Here is an 18703-nt window from a genome sequence, read left to right on the forward strand (position 1 = left end):
GAATGTACGGAATGGTTCAGATAATAGAGCACGTGTTTCAGATTGCATAATAATTATGACAGAGGCTCCGTAACCCAGTCCGTACACAGACACGTGCGGCGGCACTCTCAGACTCCATGGGCGGCAGATAAGCGGTACGTCTGCAGGATAAAAACTGCTTCATATCTTTGTACGGTATTACGCAATTTAGTCACGTACAGCAACGAAAAAATAATTCGAGTCGCGACTGCGCGGGAGAGCGCGGCCACCTTGCCGACGGTCGGCACTAGGCAGTGTGAACGCACAAAAAAGACTCACAGGGCACAGGCAGCATATGCCGGCCTGCCAACCGTTGCAAGCATCTGCGTAAGTAATAAGGGCACATCCTTTTTACGCCAGATTACATCGACTTCGTCGTGAACGGACGTAAACCAACCCGCAACGTGATCTCTCATACGGAAAATAAACTGTACAGAACCGGGCTGTGTAATGACTGCATTCTGAAATAGACTTTATATAGATTACTGAGATAGATTACTGAAATAGACTGCATGCTCTACAACATGTTAGTGTTTACATTTCCCGTTGACCATTAAAAAAAATTTGCTAAAATTGCTAAAATTTTTGACTCAATGTTCTTCGAATCAAAGCAAAAAAAAAATTAAAAAGTACAGCACGGAAGCGCCTGAAGATGAAAGAAACTGTTCCCGAAATGTCGGATTCAAGATACCTCAATTTTTGAATGTAAAATCGTGATTTCAGCATGGGGCATTTTACTGGCAAGTACCGCAAGTTAGTAGTAACAAATAAAAATTACAATATGTCTCATGTGCGGGAATACGGTACATACTGTACGCGGTACAGGCCAGCCCATTCATTGTAATTTCATGGCCACCTTGAACGGTGTCCATTCATTTCGGAAACCATTCATTTCGGAAACCACACGTTATCACTTGTAATTGCAATACTACATATTATAACAGTAGTTTAATATTATCATAACTGGTGCTATTATGTTTAGCAGCCAGTGTACAGTGTGTACTTTGTATCTGTACAATTAAACGGGTTCCCGAAATAACAGTAATCCATGTACAAATTCTGTACAATCTTCATTTCAGCGAAAGATCAATGCAACATATTGTTTTCTCGGCACGTTTCACGTAAAAGTCACGTTAGGCTATAACATGTAAATGCATGGTTTATTGGCATTGAACACGGTTGGTTTATGAAATACTTCTACGCGCAGCTGCTGTGGTTGGTTTTTTTTCGTGTATCAGAGATTACTGTTTTGGTTATGACGCCGCTTATCTGCAGCCGTGTTCGATCCTGCGCACTAATAGTTGCTAAATGCGGGTAACATTGCTGAGCTCGATTATGATGCAGTTAATTCTTGTGCTCTCATTGTAACCCACAACACAAGCAAATCGAACCGTCGACATGGCAGTTGTCAGATCAGTACAGTACATAAGAGTTTACGAAAAATATCCCTGGAATGCTTTTTCGTTGACAATTCACAATATTATTGTAGAATTGTTTCTGTACAATAATGGCCGAATTAACGTTTTATGTGGTTAACTGTAAAGGAAAAGTGTTGAAATGCATGGTTTCCGAAATGAATGATTTCCGAAATGAATGGTTTCCGAAATGATAGGGTGCCCCTTGAACACTGTTCCCGCACAATGTTTTTGCTAACTCGTAAGGGTCACTTTCTGGTACACTCGACAGTTTTCAAAACTTTCTACGGAAGAATTTGTCAATTTTGGGAGAGGAAGTTATAAGCATCCTAAAATCAATCACAATCTCCCATTTAATCACCCTTTGTGCCCTTCCTGACTAGCTAGAAGATTCTGATTTTGATACTGTTGGATTTGTTACTAAATTTACGCTAAAAAAATACAACATAAATATCAAAACGACAGACAGAAATATTTAGATTTTATTTTTCAAAAATGCCCCGACTTGGCTGAGCAGGGCTGTAATTCGATGAAATCGTCTGCCTGCAAAGCGCACGAAAAGGTCAGAACAAATTAGGGGAAAAATGCACGGCAGTCGCCTTCTCAGACCAGCTTACGGATGCCTGGTACGGTTTTTGCCATAAGCGGGCGCAAAACGAACTTTATAACGTTGAATTTCAAAAATTTTTACGCTATCCCGTAGCAAAAAAATAACTAAAAGCGCGCTAGCACCAGCAGAATAGCAAATGCCTACTCTCACCATAAGTACATGGTCTACACCGATGATACTGTTACTGCCTTTCCTATTAGGTAATTATAAAGGTTTATCCAGAGTCCAGACCGATATGGCTATGAGATAACGCCAAACGATGAAAGGTGCACACAGCGGACTTCCATCCATACTGAGCCGGGATCTCCAGCTGTTTTCTGGCTACGCACAAAACCAGCCGCCTTTGTGTTAGCATCAAATTATTCTACGAAGAAATCTGATACCGGCAGTACAACATTACACGACTGAATGATTTTGAAAATGCGGAGGTAGACCGCTGAATACGACGAAAAGTCGAAACAAACACTAGCGCAATGCCGCAATGGACAGACAAACATTTCTACGCCCTCGGCTGCCAAAACCCTCGGCTCACACTTATAAATCTTAATTAATAATTAAACAACGCAGAAACGGCTGGTTTGATCTAATAGCGATCGAACTGCCAAATATTCCATCCAGCTGCGATCAAATTAAAGCCATCGAATCGAGTAGTGATTCAAATCGATCGATTTGATCGCTGTAATTCGATTCGATCGCCGTGACGATTCGAAAGTAATCGGATAGTTTCCGGACATCTTTCCCCAACAAATCACTAAATTTTTTCCAGCCACTTACGGTAGTCAGTCGAAATTCTGCTGCTTTGTCTTCGCGCCGAACAGGGGATACTCCGGGGAATGAGCAACAACATCACGAAACCCACAACAATAACCGCTAGACGGCTCATTAGGGAGGATTCCACACGAATAAGATAATAAAAAAGTAAAAATATAAAACACTGGTGTCTAGGAGTAGAACAGATGGAAAAATTGTTCTCTTGCTCCTTCGTGTAGAAGCAGGTTATTCGGTGAAATTTAAACCTGATTCGTTGGACTGACATTAACCCATATCAGCATCTGATGATCATGCTGATTTGTCGAAGCCAGGTGGTTCTGCAGGGCGGCTGACCGTACGGTACTTTGAGTCACTGACCGTCCACATCGATTTAGCGGGAAATGTCGAAGACTGTTTATCGGGTTATGTAACAGTGCACTGTCATCGATGATTCGATATGATCCATTTTCTGGAGCCAAACGTTTGCTGTATAATCAGAAAAGATATTATGTAAAATGATTAATATACGCACTTTAGTGAATCTTTATTGGTCAAATCAAAAACATAATACATAAACATAAAAAGAAAAACACTGAACTATAACAGAAAAATTTCGTTCAGCTTCTCCAGCCCTTCCATCGTGCCCAGCACCGAAGCCGCATTTCCCCGTTGAATTTCGATGGACAAACGCTGTCGCAGAAATTCGTGTGAGCGTGCTTCCCCGGTTTGCTGCTGCAGTCTTTTTCCCACCTCTTTGATGATGGCGATCACCGAAGGACCCCCGGGCCCAGTGTTTCGAAAGCGATCGGGACGAACAGGTAGCGGCCGGTCAGATAAAAATATAATCCTGATTTCTTTCCTCTCCTTGCACAGCGGCCGCTCCCGCTGTGGTAGGAGTGGCTTTAACATGCGACAGCCCAACCGTGTCTACACATGTCACATCCCATGCAAGACACAATCCGCGCGTCCAAGCAAATGTCGTGCAACCATCCGGGTGGCGTTCGTTTGTGTCAGAGGTGCCACGCGGCTCCAATTTTGCAGGCACACCAGCGGATACAAAGGCCCTACAAACGATGCTATTTAACCCGCCGTGGCGCGGATGCCGTCCAGCGGAGAAAGAACACGATAACCCATGGTGCCCGTAACCACCAACGGGTTTGTGGCATTTGACGCAGTCGTGCGGTTCACAGATCGTGGCGCCGAGTCGGAGGCCGATGCTGATCTTCAGTTCGTCGTCGCCCAGTAGATTGTCGATGTGAGCGGACGGCAAGGCGTTCAACCAAATTCCGGCTTCTGGTCTAGACTGGGCAAGCAGGCGCGCAGTGTTGATTTCGTTTCCTTGAAATACCTCCAGGAGGGCCGCAAGAGACACGTAGCATAACGGCAAGTCCCAGGCCTTTTGGGATTTTCGAAATAGAGTTTCCGGGAGTTGAGGTTGACGGGCTTTAAATTTCGATGACTCCGAGGCACCAGTAGCGTCAACAGCGGCGTGGTTAGGCAGAAGTGTTGCAAGCAAGCCGGATACGGAATGAATTGAAGCCAAGAAGGCTGGAAGGGATAATTCTTCCGACCGGTGGATGCCAATTCCACCTCTGCTAACCGGTAGTGTTGCTTGACGCCAAGGTGGGTAGTCGTTGTGATTGGTTCGTACATTCGACAGAATTTTGGAAGCAGGAGCGCATCGCTTCATCCAGCTGGTATAGTAATGCGGGATGTTTCCATGCATTACAGCACCGCAACATGCAGATAATTTTCGGGGCTCCGAGACAGTTTTTAAGGAGAAACAACGCTTGATGACTAGGTAGTAACTGAAGTCGTTCACACATCAACTTCAAGGTACTAGCCTTCTCGTTGAGTAAAGGCCCGATCGCGTCATCCAGTACGGGATCACCGAGCAGAGACATGGTGGATTTCGTCAAAATGCGTAGTTGTGACTTGTGGGTAACGTTCAAGGAATTGCGCTGTGACGACACGCCGCGAATCAGGTGTTCCCCCAAACACTAGCGTACTTTACGTACACATTTGTAAAATATTTTATATGCTCCCTTGATTCCTAAGGAATTTCTTAGCGCCGGAACTTTTTCTCTTGACCATATAAAAGTGTGGATATCTCGTATCCGGTACTTTTAGATTACGCCTTCACCGGTATAGGTTTATATTAATTATGATCGATATACAAGTGCGTATAGAGCACAGCGGCAACTATGATACACAGTGAATGTGATACAGGTACATAAATTATGTACAAAATATTATGTATTATATGTACCGGTACCTGCATATTAACTGGATGGGAAGCGTTATCACAAATTATGAAACTAAGAAATTATGAAATTTCCGTCATTATTAATTATGCAATTGTTAGAAATTATGAACTCTAAACTAAAACCTTTAATGTCGTTCTGAAATTCAAAATTCATTTCAAAAATCTCGGATTTTAGAAAAAACTTTAACAATAAAATAAAAAAGTCTATGAAAAGGTAAATAAAAATTAAATCGAATTACGAAGAGAAATTGCGGAAAAATGCTTTATACCTTTTTTTGGTTATGATTTTGTTAAACACCCTAATTATCGAATTTGCACCTCCCCCGATAATAAGGAGGGGGCCTCCCTAATAAGCCCCTCTTCCACAACCCGTTTGAAAAATAGCGCGTCCCCACGAATTTACCGCCCAGGGGGGGCGTTATTAAAATGTTAAGTGCCATAAAATGTTAGATATACCATATACATACTGCAAATTGCTTCAAAATAATTGTTATGATTTAATGAATAAACAGTCAACAGTCTAAAAAATATGGTGGTGCGAAGTTTCGGAATGCTGCTCGTATAGTTGTGAGATTGCAAATACCGGCATCTACTGCGTTCAGTATCAATAGAACAGGATGCGCAGTTGTTTAAAAAATAACGGCCCCTCCGAAAAATGCTGTTTGAAAAATAGTACCACCCCCCGAAATTACGCCCCCTCCCTGAAATAAGCCCCCCTCATACACGACGTTCGAACTATTTGCACCCCAGGGGTGCAAATTCGATAATTACGGTACTCGCACTCTCGCAATTGCGTTCTAATACTCGTGATTTGGTGAATTATGCTAATAGTAAAACGTTCGGCCTTTGTTTGCTATATCCGAACTCTGAACCAGTCTATCGAAGCCGTCAGTTTGCCCTTATTTTCTAATCGACCGAAGCGTAGCGAAGGTCATCTATGTTCAGGAATTATGGAAAATGTGGTGTCCGTCCGTCGGTCACCGCCCTAAATGCGCGTGTGCGCAGTGCTTTTTGCTAACGAATGCACACATGCGCCGTTGACGTATATACCCAAACCACATGTACCTGGCGGTGTCCGTCCGTGCGTCACCATCATCCGTTATATACAAGCACGTAGAGACATGTATACTAGTACTTAGAGACATATACACGTGGAGATATTACATTTATTCTGGCGCTACGCAGCTAACTGCCTAAGTGTACTAGAAGCGTCTGTCCCGCGCCGAAAACACTAGTGCCAAATTAAAGATGAAGAAATAAGTAACATTTACCAAAAAAATGCTGTATGTTCCTGCTACGCTTCGGTCAAGCAGTGCCCGCCTAAAGCGAAAGCACTTTCCTAGTATATTTTAGGCTGCATGAAAAAATTAGACATCAGCACAGAAATTTTTCCAAATTACTTGCATTGTACTCTGTAGTTTGTACTCTGTACATACAGTAGTACCATATCAATTTCCCAGTAGTAGCCGCAACAGTGCGTAGCTGGACTTCTCTAATCGTACCGCACACCGTTGTTGAGCACGAGACAACGGCCTCCGGCATGCAGTCAGTTTTTGCGGTCGTCGCTTTGGTATTGTCAATGCCGCATGTGTTATTCAACGACCAGAATAACAGCGCGCAAACCCTTTTACCGTGCAAACCCTCGGAATGCTCGGCGAAACAATTAAAGAAATGTTGAGCTTCCTTGCATGGGCGGAAAATTATGGAAAGATCTGGAGAAGGCAGATCCACAGCTTTTTTTTATTGCAGCGTATTAGCCTCGGAGTTGTTAAAGGCAATGAAGCTACGGTTTTAGAAACTTTACCGGGAAAAAATAAAATCGTTGATAATAGCGATTTTTGCTGTTACTTTTTCAGTTCTTGGTTGTGCAATGACTGCTATGTCCCGGTGCAAATGTTAATGAAGATCTGCGCAGACGAACAGTGTATTTTCTACCTTCTTAAATAAAATCATGTTACATACTCGTAGTTTGAGAAATAAATGCGGTTCCTTTTCCAAACATACCAGTACTTCACAAACAAGCAAATTTTGGTTGAGCTAAAAAACCATATAAGCACAGATAACACACTCCACAGGGTTAATAATTAAAGTTTCTTAATGATCTTTTGAACATATCGACGGAACACAAGTATGACACGAGCCTCAGCTATCCATTTCAAACAAGAAAAGTCACTGAAATGTATCACAAGATTTTAATGCCAGTGGCATTATGCCACTATCCTGCTATCCATTTCAAACAAGAAAAGTCACTGAATGGTATCATAAATGCCACTATCCTGCATCTGTGCGAGCTTGTCCTATCATGTTTGCTGCACAAAACAATTCTTATGGAGCATTTCCAAATTACGTCATTCAAAAAATGAGTGTTTTAGACACTCCCCTTCCCCATTATCACATTCTGTCATGAATACCCTGTCCTTTCCCTTCTCCATACGCTTGTAACAGCGCAGCCGAAACCCTCCCCCCTGTGCCACATTTAGTCATGAATTTTCGAGACACCCTACCTCAAACCCGGTGACGTAATTTGAAAACACTCCCTTACTATTCCAAAGTTGAACCCCAAATGCTACAGATCCATAGGATAAGAGATCCACATATGTATACGCAACTGTCAAGCCGCTAAATGAACGGTGGCTCAACGTGCAGATATGCTTCCTGGACGATCCATTCGTCAAGGCGGTCGTTAATACGGAACCAGCATTCATAGAGACCAGCATCGTTCCAGGTGACGCTGTCGATCTTCATCTTCGAGTCGCATCGACACTTATCATCTACACCGAAATGGAAGGTCCCATTGAAGCCTGGCCACGCTCTGGCCTTATCGGCTACTTCTGGAATGGATCTGGCCATCAGCAAGTAGCTTCCCCTGCGCCACAGAAAGCGAGTTGTGAGGTATCCGGGCAGGAAACTGAAGCGTACCGCGCAGACCATTTCCGCGGGGTCGCCGTAGCGGACGGTGAGGTTTTTCATGGGCGGCTCGAAGACATCGTGGCGGAAGAGGGTCGCGCTGATCCAGTAGCGCTTCGTTACCACTAACTGTCTTCCTCTGTGGTGCAGGCACTCGTATAAACCCGTGTGGGCGTACGTGAAGTTCTCCAACGCGATGGAAAATGCACCAGTAATCACATCGACCCCGGATATCCACAAGTTCCGCTGCACAACGTTTTTTTCGGTACTGCCTTCATCTGTGCACTTGCAACAGTAATTTATTTCCTCGAACGACTCTTTGATTATTTTGCCGTTTAGAATGTCAACCTGCCATCCGTTGATTGTGAATGTCGGCAAAATCGCGATCTTCGACACCTGTGTGCAATGCCGACAAATAAGCTTGATTGAAGCGACAAGATGATTTATGAAACTGCGAAATACCAAATCGGTGAGTTTGGCCCGCCCTCAAGCTCTGACTGCTTAAAATCGGACTCTGTCCACACAAATCAACTGAAATCACAAACTTCGTTGTAAGAGCCATAAATAATCAAAAGAAAAATATAAGGAAAGACTTAAGTTAACTAACGCAAGACAAAATAAGAAACCTGAACGTATAAGTAACTTAGTAAACCAAAAAACTTTATAAGTTCAATAAAATCTAAAAATTGAAAGAAGATAAGTAAGTTGAGTAAACCTGGAGCTGAGCTTCCGTCACTTTTAGTACGAGTATAAAAAGTTTATTCAGTCAGTCAGAGTTTGAGTGTGGGCCAATCGGTCGGTCCAAGCCCGTCCACTGGAGAATCACTTTTGCTGGCTCATCATGCAAAACTGTATTATGGCGTCAAATTTTTTTATACTTACCTTACTGCCAGAAGAAAGACGATCATGTCAGTTAGTGAAACACGACAAGTCTGCTGCCTTTTAGAGCAAAAACAATTTTATCTCTAAAATTGTTTTTGAGATTTTATCTCTAGAAATGACAATTTTAACTGCAAATGAAGCAACCGCTGCAAAACTGACGGCCGTGGAATTTACAGCTATTGGTCGAGGGTCAATCTAGCACCGCACTCGTTCTTGCATTAAAGCGCACCGGCCGAAGATTTTAATGTCTTGTACAGGGTAGCTCGAATAAGTGGACATGGACGGACTGGGTGGACGGACGGCAGGACAGGCCGCACACTGGCTGGACATGGACGTTGGACAGGACGGACACTGGACGGTCTGGCACCTGGACACTGGACGTGCGTGGACACTTGTTCGTTTTAATGCTTCCAAACTTCAACTAAATTGAGATCGTGACCGACCATCTCATCGCATAAAATCTCGGTCGTGGGAAATGTGGTCGGCCATTTTTTGTCGCGCGGACAATTAGTTTATGGCAGAGCTGGTCCGATAAGTCATCGGAGGCCACCGATATGTCCGATAACTCCGATAATTCCGATGTTTTCATCGGAAAAAGCGGTATCGGAAAAATTCTGTATCGTATCGTAGCGGATCGGAAAATCTCTTAATATCGGGCGGAGCAGCAAAATCTTTAGCGTAGCGGAATTTTCACCCGATAAGCACGAAAAAACGATTATTTTAACATTTTTCGACTCAATTTCAAATAAAAAGTGAGTCAGAAGTTCTGACTCAGAACGTAAATTTTTAGGCTGATGCCTTACTAAAAAGCGCCAAAAAATCGTTGAAACGCACTTTCAGCCAACAGACTACCGGTAATTATTAAAAAATCGTAAATTCGGCTTTGCGAATTTTTACTTAAAAATTTTCATTTTTTATCGGAACATCGGATTTATCGTATCGGAAATTTTGGGCAAAATCGTAGCGGTATCGGAATCGTATCGGACAGTAGAAATATCGGAGCGGTATCGTAGCGGTGACCAAAAATCCATATCGGACCAGCTCTGGTTTATGGACATGACGCCGCTAGACATTTCATCTTGGGACATGTGGTGATCAGACATTAGGTAACACGGACACTTCGCGCTCAGACATATGTCGGCAGGACGCAGTTATTTTAAGTTTGAACTTTTTATTTTTAGCTGTCATATGCTTTCCTGTGACTTCAGTTTTTTTGAATGGGACAAACATAACTCTTGAAATACTGTAATAATTTTTTTAAATTCGGAAACACTGCATTATGATTATTAAGAAGTTATATGCAATCTTGACAGTAAGAATACTTTAACCTATCTGCATCTGTATCTTTCGCGTATTACACTGACGAGATTGTACAGAGGTACATTCTCGTCAGTGTAATAAGCCAAAGTACGCATACCCATGTATGCCATGTGTGGCTAAGACCGCTAAGTATCCAGTTTACCGAAAGCAAAATTAAATAACAGCAGTTTATATGGCATCCATATAAACTGCTTTTATTGTTGTGCTTTTGCTGGCTAAATGGTAAACGTTTTTTTAAGTCTTTCATAACCTTTAACTAACGGCCCTCGTTGCAAAATATTTCACACGTTCCTTGAAATATGAGCGTACTGTCGAGTAACAACTCTCTGTGTAACAAATGCAATAAAAAGAGATGAGAATAGCCAAAACAGGTTTCCGAAGGCGGTGGCAGTAGTCAAAATGTGGGGTTAGGATTCATTCTCAAAAGATGGTGCGAATAGCCTAATGGAGGTGAAAGGTCGGGAGAATAGTCAAAAGGTGGTGCGAGGTAATGGGAATAGCCTATTTGTAAAACAGTTTATAAACTTGGTTCCCCGCTTCGATTCGGTCTTTTAGTGTAAGCCAAAAGCGGTGCACTTTCCTAGTAATAATATTAGGCTTAATAATGATATTAACTGTGTAGCACATAGCTAGGTAGCTTAATCATAATTAGTGAATAACAGTGCATGACCTTCTGTAATGGACTAATGACCAAGAAGACCGTAAAACTTCAACAAAGTTGTTATCTTGTAGTCTAGCAACTGTATCGCATGCGAAACCTGTTAGAGCGTCATTCGTTTAAACATTCATAAAATTGTGAATTAGGTCGGAACTTCCTTTGGCCTTGAATGCAGCAATTCCGTTTCAATCAGTGTCGGTAAACTCTTTTAGTCTTACGGATTACCGGTTTGAAAAATAAGGCCTCCAGCCAAAAAGAGCGTTAATAAAAATGTCAAGCGCGGTAAAGTGATAAGTATGCCGCAAATTTCTTCATAAAAATTTACTGCAGCGGCTCGATCAAGTGGCACCGCAGTGTCTGCGTACGGGAAATCAGCACTTGCAAAGTGTGCACTGCTTGGGCTTGCAAAGCGCATGAGCATGCACACGCTGTATGTGTGCTGTTTTCTCGTACACAGACTCTGTGGTGCCACTTGATCGAGCCGCTACAGTAATAGTTTAATGGAAAACCGTAGACGGACATAAAAATATTGAGAATTAGCGGAGCTAATTCCTGTCAATGCAGCCATTCAACATCATAGGCTCCTAGCGTCAAAATACTGAAACGGGTCGGAAGTGTCCAGAAATATACAAATGCTGCTGTGTAGATACAAGTGTCCGCGCACGTCCAGTGTCCAGGTGCCAGGCCGTCCAGTGTCCGTCCTGTCCAACGTCCTCGTTTACGTCCAGCCAGTGTCCGGCCTGTCCTGCCGTCCGTCCACCCATGTCCACTTATTAGAACTACCCTCTTGTACATGCCTGCTTGCTTTTCGTGTTGTTACAGTGAATGAGGAGTGTGCCGCCTTCGGGCGCTCGAATGATCTCCGTCTCCGGCGGCCATTCCTTTATCGGATATCTCGGCAGCGAAGGACCGCGGCCATAGCCGTGCAGATGCATGGTGCCGTGACCGTTACGGTGTTTGGCTTCGTTCAAGATTTGGTTCACTACAACAGAAAACAGATAGATTCCAGTACGCCCGTGCGCATTGATTGGATTGCTCCAACCCAATCAGAACCGTACTTATTTGTAATGAAGTCAGTAATTGGTTGAATTCAACCAGTTACATTTGAGAATTTACATATAAGTTCCATTCAATTCAGGCTCGGGTCGCATTGTCCGCCGTCCAGTGGGTCTCATGCATAATGGAGCTTAAACGAGGAATACCTTCTTTACGCCTTTTCGTATAGGAACCGAAAAATACTCGGTAAATAGAATGAACTCTAACTAATCCACTTTTCGGGTGCTGCCAGCTCGTCCAGCTCAACTGGCTGCGGAAGGCTCTTGATACCTCATTGGGCGCATGTAGCTATATATGATTTTCTCTCACCCACCTACGTCCCACGGCGGGGTACACGCAGTGAGCAAGCGTACCGCAATCTGTCTATTATGATTAAGTAAAAAAAGAATAAGCACAGTAGCATGTCGATCAAGAGCTGATGAGTAACCACTTCTCCTTTAATAACGACTTGAACGTTGAAATGTTGACGAATTTGAAAATCAAAACTGAATTTATAATTATTAATCGTATCACTCTCTTTCTATTTTTTTTCATTATTTTGAAATGTCAAGAATACAGCTTTGGACGAAATGGTCGCATACTCATTATCTCCACATTCAGTACGTATGCAGAGCAGTACACTGTACGACTGAGTTCAAAATATCCGTTTCGTACAGGTGCACCCCACCGCCTGCGTACAGAATGCTGGGTATGGGGCTATGCGACCATTTACAAGCTTGTCGGCAAATTGAGCATGTAAAGGAACAGGTAAAGCGATATTAGCGCGAAGTTACCGCTTGAATGATGGCCACTGCACTACGTTTACTGCAATGCGTAACTGCGCTTCGCAGTTAGATTGCCCGTTACTGCACCGACCGTTTTCCAGCCACATTCCGCCAGGCAGTTACAATTATTCTCATTAAAATATCTGGCGCGTACCAAGCCACCATCCAGCCAAAAGCATGTTACGTGTTTAAACAGTGTGGCGTGGCGCGCCGTAGTACGGATTTACGCGCAACCCGTAAATTTGTAATGTTCTCTGTTCTGACGAATGCTCAATTTGTCGACAGTGTGCATGAAGTCCAATGGCTGCAGCATCGGGCGTGAATTTCAGTTGAGCGCCGAACGCACAAAAGTTACGCTAGTCGCTTTATTTATATCCGCGAATTCACAGACAGTCAGCCACGAAATCATATAAAATCAAGAGGAGAATTTCTTTTGACTAAACAACGCAAGTGTGCTGTTTTATTGCGATGTGAGAGTTCACCTCGTTTGGCCCGACCGGCGCGTGGAATTGAGTATTGCTAATTGCTATATTCCCGGCACATTATTTTGGAGTTGATTGCATAAGAAGCGGAAATTATGATTTAACAAAATTATAATTAATAACAAATGAATAAATGCTTGTAACAGAGATTTCGGCAAAGAAAATGTGTTAAAGTTTTTAGAGACTGACAGTGACGACTAGCTGACTTCTTCAAAAAACTGACAATCCTGAAAAAACACAAGAAAAGAATACCGTTTAAATCAGTAAGAACAGTGATCCCATTAACAGCAAACTGGTGCTTCATATGTATTTCCGCCCATGCAAACACATGTTATGTCACCCGGAGTTTGCGTGGGTTACCGTACCCTTTAAATCAGCATTTTTTTGGCGGATAAAAACAAATTTTGTAACGGATCATATTTTGCCGCATTCAAGCGTAACTTGTACGGTTACAAATTTTGTTCAGTTCGAACAAATTTTTTTCTAGCTGTCATCTGCATATCGGCAGCTAATTTTTATTTGTCGAGTATTTCAAAGCTAATTACTTAAAACTTTGCTTGTCAAAATTGTTTGGAAGCATTGAAGTACTGAATGATGAAGTGCCACTTAGGGGTTATTCTTTTGGAATGTTTTACATTCCAAACGTTATTGATCCAGTAAAACAAAATCGGCATTACGAAAACAGCAACAGCAATTAGCATAATTATCAATTATTACGAAAGTCGGCATTTGACAACAGACTAAAGTGAAATCGATTTTCTAGTTGGTAAATACAGCAATTTTATAGCTCCTCGAGAAATTGCATGTTTGCTCACTGCATTCGACGGAAACAACTGCCAGTTTCTGAGTATCAACAACCATCCACTCCCGTCTTGCTTCATGGCATTAAAAAATGCAATGATGCGACATTAGGCAATAACGGAGCGCTGCACATAGTTACACGGATAATGGATTCGCAAACGCTGCTTCTCAAAGCAAAGAAATAAATATTTGTAATAAGATATGGTTGCAGCTCTCAAGTGCCCAGAACTTGTTGTACACATTTACTTGAATGACTCACTGACAGAGTTGGATGCCGTTAATTACAGTATCCTAAATAATTACAGTAGTCTTGTGTATATTTGCTGCACCCTGCACCCTAATTGTAATAATTATTATTAAAAGGCCGTAAAATTATTAGTCAAATCGGATTTAATGGCGCGGTGCGGTATGCAGAATGCATTCAACTGAAAAGTTAAGTTTTGACAGTACTGTATAGTAACCGGTGACAAGTTCAGCCGCCAGCATTGACAAAGCGCATGGAATTCACAGCCGTTGCGGCGCGGCTGTGCGAAATCCTGATAAAAGGCTTTTCTTCGCATCAGTATAATGAAGTACGGGCGCGTCTGCAGTAAGCGTTACATTGTTATCTAAACCCCTCGACAAGTCGAAAGATATCGGTAATATTGTGCGCAACGTTTTTTAAAGGCAAATAATTTATTTATTAATAGCTGCTGATTCTAAGCAGTAGAAACTAGATACGGACAAAAAACCCACAGTAACAGCTGTCTGTGCTAACAATTGTAAGTTCATTTACCTGTAGCAGTAGGCACAGACTGTGCCTACTGCTACAGGTAAATAAAGGAAGTACGCAGTATTATCGTTGCGTTTCTCACTAGCATGCTAGCAAGTACAGCGCCTAGGAGCAATGGTCATGATCGTACTTATAATCTCATGTACAAGCTTGTATAAATTAATAATCACTATCACATACTCTATTCTTGGCAATCTACTGTTAAGCGCAACAACGCGAGAATACCGTGACTGTGGTTTCCACTTTCCAGTACACGATTCGATATTGGACAAGTGTTCAGAATGCAAAAATGCCAACGCTCAAGCTCTGACTCTGACTCAGACTCTGACCGCTCAAACTCTGACTCTGACTGAATAACCTAAGAATAACTTAAGAAACCCAAGAAACCTAAGAAACCTAAGAAAACTAAGAAACCTAAAAGACCTAAGAAAACTAAGAAACCTAAGAAACCTAAGAAAACTAAGAAACCTAAGATACCTAAGAAACCTTCAGAGTCAGAGTCAGACTTTGAGCGGTCAGAGTCAGACTATTAAGAAATTTAAGAAATTTTCAGAGACAGAGTCAGACTTTGAGCGGTCAGAGTCAGACTTTGAGTAGTCAGAGTCAGAGTTTGAGTGGTCAGAATCGGAGTCAGAGTTGGAGTCTAGGCCATGCAAAAACACGATCGCTTACAGATTTTATAGCCAATTATTAGTATAAAACACTTCGCTACCTGATGATAATAATAAAAGCCTAATCTTCAATGTTATACAGTGACATACAGAGTACTCCACATTTAAAATCTAAGCATTGAGAAAAAACCAAAATCTCTATCCCCCCGCCGGTAAAACCATAAAGTTCTTAACAGCAGTAGCATTTCCCTTAATGACAGCCAAACTGAAACGCTGTTTGACAAAACCACTACAACGCCCTTCTCCAGTTGATTCGCAAATTTTTCGGCCCATAAAATGTACCAGTTCACTTAAAGCTGGGCCGAAAACGCCTAAAGTTTCAGTCACTAAGAGATACAAAATGTGCCGATTTTCCTGTGGAGAGTATTTCCGACGATTTGCATTTTCTGTCAGATGAGCCACACTTCCTGCTTTCTCGGAACTGTTTTGTACATTCATGTTGTGCCAATTTCATTGGCTATTAAATCAAGAAAATGTTTCGTAGATTATTAACAGGCCCGTAGCGAGGTCAGAAGGATGGGGTGTGCGCAAATCGGCTGCGCCAGTTGCGCCCTTTTTAAGTTCGGTCTGCGCCCACTGCGCCCGTATATTTAAGAGTCTGCGCCCCTTGCGCCCCGCATTTCCCTTGGACTTCGCTACGGCACTGCTCCCGTTGCACAGCCGACAGTACAGGTCAAAGTCTACCGTGTGCAAGATTCCGAAATTTACAAAACATTTTATACAAATTTAACGCGGCACCGCCCTTGCGCCACGGGCGCACTCGTTTCGGCGCCCTTAAAAAATCCCTTGAATTTTGTGCCCGCGCGCCCGTGCGCCAGATTCGGGCGCAAAATAAATTCAGAAGTTAGCCGAGGAGGAGGGGTGCGTGCGCTCGTGCGCACCCCCCTCGCTACGGCCCTGCGTAGATAGCAGTATTAGCAACGGTGTCAATTAAAAACGTGCAAAAGTTTATTGTGTCCCAGCTCCCAGACTTCTGAAATTCTGGTAGAAATTTTTTTCCGTACAACATATGTAATTTAATTTTTGAGCTGTTTTAGCTAGAAAAGGGTAAATGTCTGCAATAAGAATAAAGTTTTCGGCATGGTGCACGCGCTGGACGAGCTGTACAGTCTGTTTACTTCGTGACTTTTCAAAAAAATGCAATTTTTTATCTTAATCAGACTTAATGAATTATGCTTCTGTATTTTGGTTATTGTTTGCTGCGACAAGACAGAATGTCGGTTTAATCGAATAAGTACCTAAGTTAGTGTCCGTGCACAAAGGGCATGCCAAAAGTAACTTTCCCTAATTTGTACCTTGCAAAGGTAGAACGCTGAGTACGACGACAGTAGAAATGCTGACGAAAAGCCTTACCGTGTGTTACTCCAACAGATTTAGACACGAAGCATGCGACTATAGCTACTGCTACGGGAAAAGCTGCCTAAGTTGTCGTTTCCCACGTCTGATCCTCAATAATTTTTATTAAACAATGCAGAAATGGCTGGTCTTATCTTCAAGCGATCGAACGAGCCAGTAAAATCAACCACGAACCAGGACTGAGCATGCGCAACAGCTTTCCACATCAATGAGCTCGACTAGTATTTTACCAACAAATGTCGTACGTCCCTGCGCTATCAATTTCCGGCACATTTTGCCCCAACAGACTACGAAATTTATCCTGCAAAACTGTCAACTCACGTCGGTCCACAGGGCTGATGTCATTTCTTTGACTGGGGCACGGGGTGCTCCACGGGACGAGGGACAACATCACGACCGCCACAGCAGCAGCCACGCAAAAACTATCCATAATCGAGGATTCCACGGGAATAACAATAAAAGATAAAACAATAAAAAAAACAAAACACTGATGTCTAACTGTACAGTAGAACAAATACGGAAAACTCAAAACTTCGCTCGGCTGAAATTCGAAACTGTCGGTGATACACGAAATTTTTTAGGGCGGAGGACGTAGAAAAATGTCCATGAATTCTCTGCCCCCCCCCCCCCAACCCGCCTAGTTTCCCTACCGGTTGTGATTGCCAAGCTCGGACTTGGACTACTAAAACTTGGACTTGGACCACACTTGGACGTCTTAATTTGGACTTCCTAACTTGGACTTCTAGATTGGGCTTTTTAACTTAGACATCCTAACTTGGATTTTGTCTTCGTAACTTGGACTTGGACTTCCCAACTTGGATTTGGACGTTTTCATTTGGGATTACTTAGGTTACGAAAACATTTTTAGGCTCTTAAGCTTTTCTTGGGCTTCTTATGTTCAAATTTCTTAGTTTTCTTAATATTCTTTCTTAGGTAACCTAAAAAAAGCCTTAGGTTTTCTAAGGCTACCAAAAAAACCTATGAAACTGGGAAGGAAAAGAGGTCAAAACACCTAACCTAAGAACCTAGAACCAAAAACAAAATTAATAGATAAAAAAAGAATCTAAGAAACCCAAATGCATAACTAAGAAATCCAAGGAGCCAAGATACCTAAGAACCTAAGCAACAAAATTCCATAACCTAAGTAATCCAATTGAAAATTCCAAGTCCCCGTTGGGGGGCCCGCACGGAACCTTGGATTTGGGTTCGGTTTGCATTATTCAAACTTGGACTTGGCTTACTCAAAACTTGGACGTGGATTCCTTAATTTGGATTACATAAGTTGGATTGTTTAACTTGGATTACCTAACTTGGATCACTTTGATTTCCTAAATTGTACTACTTACATTGGTGTTTGGATACTGTTTTCTTGTGCTTATTCTCATACTCTCAGGTTATTCTTCTCATACCCTCAGGTTATTCTTGGGTTTCTTATCACTACTAGGTTTCTCAGGTTTCATAGGTTTCTTAAGTTTCTTAGGTTTTCTTAGGTTTTCTTAGGTTTTCTTAGGTTTTCTTAGGTTTTCTTAGGTTTCTTTAGGTTTCTAATTTGATAGGTCCTAGTTGAAAAGTCCAAGTTGAAACGTCAAAGTCGAAGTCTAGAAGTCAAGTCCAAGTTAGGAAGACAAAGTCAAAGGGGCCCAATTCTAAGTTAGGAAGTCCAAGTGTGGTCCAAGTTCAAGTTTTACTAGTCCATGTCCAAGTCCGAGCTTGAGCGCGGGCCTTGCTGAGGTGAAACCCAATCCCACTAATTTGCATGCACGGCGGTCGCATTAAGTACACGTACGACGAAGCTATCACGCATCTATAGGCAATGATTCAGGCAAAAAGAAAACGCACCAAAAATTAGTATACAGTACAGAGTAAATCAATCAGCCTAGTGCATAATATAAGGCTGAGGCTATTTTGCCGCACACTGCGGCTCAGCAGCCATAGACTATATGACCGCAGTGCCAGCGGCAAGTTAGCTGGTTAA

The 18703-nt window shown here is 42.4% G+C and overlaps 1 protein-coding gene across 1 annotated transcript; it reads right to left on the minus strand.

Annotated features, from left to right (window-relative positions):
* Positions 1-11441: 11441 nt before the first annotated feature.
* On the minus strand, positions 11442-17264 carry LOC129596771 (uncharacterized). Its single transcript, XM_055494118.1, has 2 exons — positions 17050-17264; positions 11442-11808 (listed from the first exon to the last, which is right to left on the minus strand). Exons 1-2 carry the CDS (start codon positions 17156-17158, stop codon positions 11606-11608), a joined length of 312 nt encoding a protein of 103 aa, XP_055350093.1. The 5' UTR covers positions 17159-17264; the 3' UTR covers positions 11442-11605.
* Between the last annotated feature and the right edge of the window lie 1439 nt (positions 17265-18703).

This window comes from Paramacrobiotus metropolitanus, unplaced genomic scaffold (genome assembly GCF_019649055.1).
Source record: "Paramacrobiotus metropolitanus isolate TYO unplaced genomic scaffold, Prichtersi_v1.0 Parri_scaffold0000095, whole genome shotgun sequence".
NCBI lineage: Eukaryota > Metazoa > Tardigrada > Eutardigrada > Parachela > Macrobiotidae > Paramacrobiotus > Paramacrobiotus metropolitanus.

What these genes read in the sequence shown, in the direction of transcription:
- LOC129596771 (XM_055494118.1), bottom strand. Translation starts at nt 17,158, where the DNA reads ATGGATAGTTTTTGCGTGGCTGCTGCTGTGGCGGTCGTGATGTTGTCC. An exon ending in CATCAGCCCTGTGGACCGAC is followed by an intron (nt 11,809 to 17,049) that starts GTGAGTTGACAG and finishes TTTCTGTTGTAG; the next exon opens with TGAACCAAATCTTGAACGAA.